The 6,620-nt window shown below is 50.7% G+C and overlaps 1 protein-coding gene and 1 long non-coding RNA gene across 3 annotated transcripts in view; both read left to right on the top strand.

The window, feature by feature from the left end:
* The window catches only part of TMEM106A (transmembrane protein 106A), a 6,762-nt gene extending 3,090 nt beyond the window's left edge, over window positions 1-3,672 (top strand). The window contains exons 6-10 of one of the 2 annotated variants that reach the window (XM_011929658.1): window positions 1,470-1,623; window positions 2,128-2,268; window positions 2,376-2,419; window positions 2,938-2,991; window positions 3,358-3,672. In XM_011929658.1, the coding sequence (XP_011785048.1) occupies window positions 1,470-1,623; window positions 2,128-2,268; window positions 2,376-2,419; window positions 2,938-2,991; window positions 3,358-3,478 (514 nt within the window). In that variant the 3' untranslated portion in view covers window positions 3,479-3,672. The remainder of the gene's footprint in view (window positions 1-1,469; window positions 1,624-2,127; window positions 2,269-2,375; window positions 2,420-2,937; window positions 2,992-3,357) is intronic. The other variant, XM_011929657.1, reaches the window with a different exon arrangement.
* Window positions 3,673-4,083: 411 nt separating this feature from the next.
* On the top strand, window positions 4,084-5,566 carry LOC105502970. Its single transcript, XR_001000424.1, has 2 exons — window positions 4,084-5,206; window positions 5,502-5,566. It is a non-coding gene; the product is annotated as an uncharacterized LOC105502970 (long non-coding RNA).
* Window positions 5,567-6,620: the final 1,054 nt, after the last annotated feature.

Below are 6,620 nucleotides of genomic sequence, written 5' to 3'. Positions count from 1 at the left end.
TCCTGACCTCGTGATCCGCCCATCTCGGCCTCCCAAAGTGCTGGGATTACAGGCGTGAGCCACCGCGCCCAGCCTGAAAACATTATTTTTCTTAAGCACCTCCCTTGCTGAGGCAGTTCAGACTTGTTTGTTTTTCTCCCAATAGAGGTGAAAAACCTATTGTCCGCTGTTCTGGGATACTTCAGAACCTCAGGCAGCCCTGGGGCCTACCGTGTTTGTGATCTGAGTCCATTTGACATGGAACTCCCTCAACCTCCTCCCAAGGTCCTGGTGTCAACCTGGGAGTCACCACCAAGCCGAACCCTCTCTGCCACCCCACTCTACCAGAATTGGAAATCAGGCTGGGCATGGCCAGGCACGGTGGCTCATGCCTGTAATTCCAGCACTTTGGCAGGCTGAGGTGGGCGGATCACGAGGTCAGGAGATCGAGACCATCCTGGCCAACATGGGGAAACCCCGTCTCTACTAAAAATACAAAAAATTAACTGGGTGTGGTGGCAGACGCCTGTAGTCCCAGCTACTCGGGAGACTGAGGCAGGAGAATGGTGTGAATCCGGGAGGCGGAGCTTGCAGTGAGCTGAGATCGCGCCACTGCACTCTAGCCTGGGTGACAGAACAAGACTCCATCTCAAAAAAAAAAAAAAAAATCAGGCTGGGTGTGGTGGTTCATGCCTATAATTCCAGCAGTTTGGGGAGGCCAAGACAGGCGGATCACCTGAGGTTAGGAGTTCAAGACCAGCCTGACCAACATGGCAAAACCCCATCTCTACTAAAAAATAAAAAAATTAGCTGAGCACAGTGGCAGGTGCCTGTAATCCCAGCTACTTGGGAGGCTGAGGCAGAAGAATCCCTTCAACCCGGGAGGTTGATCGCGCCACTGCACTCTAGCCTGGGTGACGGAGCAAGACTCCATCTCAAAAAAAAAAAAAGAAAGAAAAGAAATTAGCAGTGCCCATCATAAGATACTAACAAAGTACTTATCTCTTGAATGCGTATCTGAATTTTGAATTAGATGGATGGATAGTGTCCTGTTCGGAATGTTAAAATTCAGAACTTCCAAATATGGACTTATTTCTTCTAGTGATAATAACTAGCATTCATCATGCTTTTGTCATGTGCAGGGACCTGTGAGTAGTATTTTTTCATATATTAGCCGATAACAAATTATATGAGGTCAGTACAATTATCTGCCTTTTACCAACAAGGAAACTGAGACTTAAGGAAATTAAGTGGGCTGCTCCATATTATTGGGTCAATGGGAACAGATAGCTGGGAGTGGAAACCAGGCTGCCTACCTGCCAATCCTGTGCTCCTACTCATTCCGGGCCACATCTGGGGAGCTAAATGTTGTTGGGGTAGTGTGCAGGGGAAAGCCTGGTATATGGAGAGGAGTGTCTGAACCTCCTTCCCGAGTTTCCTTGGTGTTCAGACTTTTCCATTCCTCCATCCTGGGTCCTGCTTTCACACAGGAAGCTCTTTGTGTTCCTGGCCGTGCTCATCTGCCTGGTGACCTCCTCCTTCATCATCTTTTTCCTGTTTCCCCGGTCCGTCGTTGTGCAGCCTGCAGGCCTCAACTCCTCCACGGTGGCCTTTGATGAGGCTGATATCTACCTCAACGTAACGGTGGGTGGGTGCCCTTGGGCTCCAACCCCCCTTCTCAGCAATACTTCACTGTAACCTTTGTCCAGCGTTGTGACCCTGGGCATGGGAAGCCAGGGGTCTTATGACACCCAAAGGGTGTTGGGAGCCTGAAGAGAAGTAGGAGCAACCATGAGCTCCATGACAGATGGTAAAGGTTGGGACTCTACACAGTAAGGGGTCAGAATCTGGACCAGATAGATAAATCATAGGGGTGGAGTGGGGTGACAGTGCCTGAGACTCTCTGGATGGACAGGACTGAATGGTAAGAAGTCATACAGGGTGGGCCTGGATCCTGAGCCAGCTTAACTTCGTAAAGATCCCTCACCATTCAATGCCCCTCCAAGGGGCTCCTGGTTTTGGTCCTCTGCAGCTGAAGCTTGTCATGGTAGATGGGGCTTAGGCCAGACAGGCAGGCTTTTGCAACTGTTTGGCTTTTCCTAAGGATGGGCCATCTTCACTCCTCCCTTCCCTTGTCTTCATCCCCAGAATGTCTTAAACATCTCCAATGGCAACTACTACCCCATTACGGTGACACAGCTGACCCTCGAGGTTCTGCACCTATCCCTTGTGGTGGGGCAGGTTTCCAACAACCTTCTCCTACACATTGGCCCTTTGACCAGTGAACAGGTGACTCCCCTCTCCCTGGCCAGCTCTGCCCACCAGCATGTGGATGTGTGGTGGTGGGAAAGGGGCAGCTGGAGTCAGGGCTAACCCTGTGCCCATTTGGTTGACAGATGTTTTATGCAGTAGCCACCAAGATACCGGATGAAAACATGTAGTGAGTACCCCTTGATCTCTTCTTCCCTAGCCGCTAGCCTGGCTTAGGAACCCACTTAACACCCACCAGCTTTCCTGATTGCTTAGCAGATTATTCAGCCAGCATCTGGACTGCCCTCCCATGGCCAAGAATGTAATAAGCAAGGGTTCAGGGTCCCCAGCCTCTGCTTGTTTGGACCTTGATTAGAATGAAAAACAGGCTGGAATTTGGTTAATCTTTACAATATGTGACCTTGGGCTCTTCAGCCTGCATTGCTGAGGGAGATGAATGTTTTGTTTTTCTCCTGAGGAGAGGTCCAGCATATGCCTGGGCCAAGTGAGTAGAGGTCAGAGTGATAGTGCAGCCACGCTGCCACACTGACCTGAAGGGTGGGAAAGGGTGGAAGTGGCATATTGGGGGCACCTGATGGAAGGAAGGGGTTGTGTGGGGTAAGGAAACTGGGACCCGCAGGCATCTTCTGAGCTGACAGGCTGCTCCATGTGACACGTGGTCCCACATTGTCTTTTCTTCTCTCTCAGCAAAATCTGTACCTGGCTGAAAATCAAAGTCCACCATGTGCTTTTGCACATCCAGTAAGTAGAGCTTGGAGCTCTGGTGTCCCTGCTCTCACTTCTGACTTTAGTCTCACTCAGCTCCACCTCCTGGGCAGAGTCATGCAAGCTGACCCCATAAATCTTTGTTGGCTCTTGGGAATAGCAAGTCTAGCCCCTTTTCTAAGTCTCACCTTGCCTATAAACTATTAGGGGCAACAGGCATAGGGCTGTCTGGAAGCTGCTGGAAAACAGGTGGGGCAGCTGTCCCAGGTACCTTGGCAGAGTGGGGAACCAGAGGGAAGGGAAAATGAGGGAGCCCCCAACTCGCCATCCCCAGACAGTATAATGGGGCCAGAGCTTTCATTTTCCTTCCAGCCATGGCAACAAGGCCTGCTTCCTCTCCAGGGGCACCCTGACCTGTTCATACCTGAGCCATTCAGAGCAGCTGGTCTTCCAGAGCTATGAGTATGTGGACTGCCGAGGAAACTCATCGGTGCCCCACCAGCTGACCCCTCACCCACCATGACCTGTCTGCTATCCCTGTACCCCAGGCACCTGCAACCCTGGTCTATATCTCCCACAACTCCCTGGTGACTAAGGAAGGACTACAGAGGCTTTGCCAAAGGAGAAGCCCTGCTTCATCACACCCTTACCTCCCACCCGCTCAGCACAGGAAGCTTGCTTTGAAGTTAACGTCATACACACACACTGATATCCTCCAATTTCCTCCAGATTCTTTCAGTGGCTGCTATCAGATTTTGCGCTTGGTTAGTCTTTTTTTTTTTTTTTTTTTTTTTGTATTTTTTAGTAGAGACGGGGTTTCACCGTCTTAGCCAGGATGGTCTCGATCTCTGTCTTTGTCTTCACATGGCCTTCTCCTTATGTGTCTCTGTCCTTGTGTCTTTACATGTTTTTTTTTTTTTTTTTTTTTGGTAGAGACAGTCTTACTGTTGACCCAGGTTGGTCTTGAACTCCTGGGCTCAAGTGATCCTCCCTTGCCCTGCCAAAGCACTTGGATTACAGATGTGAGCCACTGTGTCTGACTGGTCTTTCTTCAGGAAAACCTGACCTGGCATCTTCTTGAGGCATCTTAGATTCCCTGGAGTGGCACCTGGCCTTTCTGTACTGAGCACCTGGTGAGTCTGAAGGGGCCATTTCACCTCAGCTCCATCAGGGCTGGCCGTCCTGTCTGAATGGGGAGAGAGCTGTAGTTTTATCTGGCTTTTAAAACATAGACCTGCCGGCTGGGCGCAGTGGCTTATGCCTGTAATCCCAGCACTTTGGGAGGCCGAAGCCGGTGGATCACTTGAGGTCAGGAGTTCGTGACCAGCCTGGCCAACATGGTGAAACCTTGTCTCCACTGAAAGTGCGAAAATTAGCCGGGTGTGGTGGCACGTGCCTGTAATCTCAGCTACTCGGGAGGCTGAGGCAGGAGAATCACTTGAAACCGGAAGGCAGAAGTTGCAGTGAGCCAAGATCAGGCCACTGCACTCCAGCCTGGGCGAAAAAGCAAAACTCTGTCTCAAAAAAAAAAAAGACCCTTTTCAAGTTTTCTACTCTCTGATAAGAAAATTTGGGGACATCCAGTGCCACCTCCAAGGACTTTCTGGGGATGATAGATGCTCTCCTGTGCCTGTTTGCTTTGACCATGTGAAAAAGTGATAGTTTGCTTCTCTCTGGTAACTTGTCTACCACCCATCTGAGAGATTAGCCAAGGCCCTTTAGCCCTCTGTCCTTTCTGGTTATTGACTGTCCCTGGTTCCTAGGAAGACAGAACTGTTCTCCAGCTAAAGCTTCTCCTCTCTATAAAGCAGTTTCACTATTCTCTTCATAGTGGGAGCCAAAATAGTCGAGGAGGGGAGGGAGGCACCTGGCACTCTGTGGGTCTGCACAGGAAAAACAGAGCCAAAGGCAGAATCATTGTATAATATATTTATTGAAGGAGAGCCTCTGAGTCCACATCCTGAACCCATGTGAGTAGACACAGGCAGGTCAAACGGTGGGCCCAGCTGTTCTCATCTGAAAGCCTGCAGGAGATGAAGCTATCAGGATCCAGTTGAGGCTGCTGGGTTCTGTTCCATCACCACCTTAGCACCAGGGCCCACTCTGGTCCCAGAGGCCTTGTCTCTCCTTGGGCTTTGACAATGTGGAGCAGCACATCGGCAGGGACTGGTCTAGACCCTCCCTTTCCTGTCACTCAGCTAGGACTAAGCCCCAGATAACCCCTGGTTTCCCACTGGCTCCTGGTAGAAAGGTTTCTGGGCCGGGCGCAGTGGCTCACGCCTGTAATCGCAGCACTTTGGGAGGCCGAGGTGGACGGATCACAAGCTCAGGAGATCGAGACCACGGTGAAACCCCGTCTCTACTAAAAATACAAAAAATTAGCCGGGCGCGGTGGCGGGCACCTGTAGTCCCAGCTACTTGGGAGGCTGAGGCAGGAGAATGGCAGGAACCTGGGAGGCAGAGCTTGCAGTGAGCCGAGATCGCACCACTGCACTCCAGCCAGGGGGACAGGGGACAGAGCGAGACTCCGTCTCAAAAAAAAAGAGAAAGGTTTCTGTACTTTAGCAGAATAGGAAAGATATTTGCTCATCAAAGGTGGCTTGGTCTTACAGCTGGGTGCAGTAGTATACACCTGTAGTCCCAGCTACTCAGGAAGCTGAGGTGGGAGGATCTCTGGAGCCCAGGAGTTCAAGTCTAACAACAGCAGCAACATTAGCAAGACCCTGTTTAAAAAAAAAAAAAAGGCCGGGCGCAGTGGCTCAAACCTGTAATCCCAGCACTTTGGGAGGCCGAGACGGGCGGATCACGAGGTCAGGAGATCGAGACCATCCTGGCTAACACGGTGAAACCCCATCTCTACTAAAAAAATACAAAAAACTAGCCGGGTGAGGTGGCGGGCGCCTGTAGTCCCAGCTACTTGGGAGGCTGAGGCAGGAGAATGGCATAAACCCGGGAGGCAGAGCTTGCAGTGAGCTGAGATCGGGCCACTGCACTCCAGCCTGGGCGACAGAGCGAGACTCTGTCTCAAAAAAAAAAGCCGGGCATAGTGGCGCACACCTGTAATCCTGGCTACTCAGGAGGCTGAGGCAGGAGAATCACTTGAACCCAGGAGGCGGAGGTTGCAGTGAGCCAAGATCATACCACTGCACTCTAGCCTGGGCAACAAGAGAGAGACTCTTATCTCAAAAAAAAAAAAAAAGAAAAGAAAAAGATGAGCAGGGAAAGCTAAATTTGAAGTAGGATGCATGGAGAGAGGGAGAAGTGGTGACAGAACTTGGTAACTAGCTGGCTAGGGGAACAAGGGGAAGGAAGGAGACTGTGCTGTCTCCAAGCTGAGGTCAAGGTGGTGCTGGCAAGAGCTGGGGAGGCCAGGCTGGAGCTGCTGTGTATAGACTGCCAAATGTGAAGTATTTATATTGTATTCAATAAACTATACTTAAGAATATTCAAAAAAGTCTCCTGGGAGTGGGAAGGGCGCTAGTGAATACTCCCTAGGATACTCCTTATTTCACAAACTTTTCTTTTTTTCTTTTTTTTTTGAGACAGTTTCACTCTGTTACCCAGGCTGGAGTGCCGTGGCGTGATCTTGGCTCAGTTCAACCTCTGCCCCCTGTGTTCAAGCAATTCTCGTGCCTCGACTCCCTGAGTAGTTTTGGTTACAGACG

This window comes from Colobus angolensis, unplaced genomic scaffold (genome assembly GCF_000951035.1).
Source record: "Colobus angolensis palliatus isolate OR3802 unplaced genomic scaffold, Cang.pa_1.0 Scaffold83, whole genome shotgun sequence".
In the NCBI taxonomy this organism is placed as follows: domain Eukaryota; kingdom Metazoa; phylum Chordata; class Mammalia; order Primates; family Cercopithecidae; genus Colobus; species Colobus angolensis.
The sequence above is the reverse complement of the archived record's forward strand: the minus strand, read 5'-3'. Positions and strand labels throughout refer to the sequence as shown.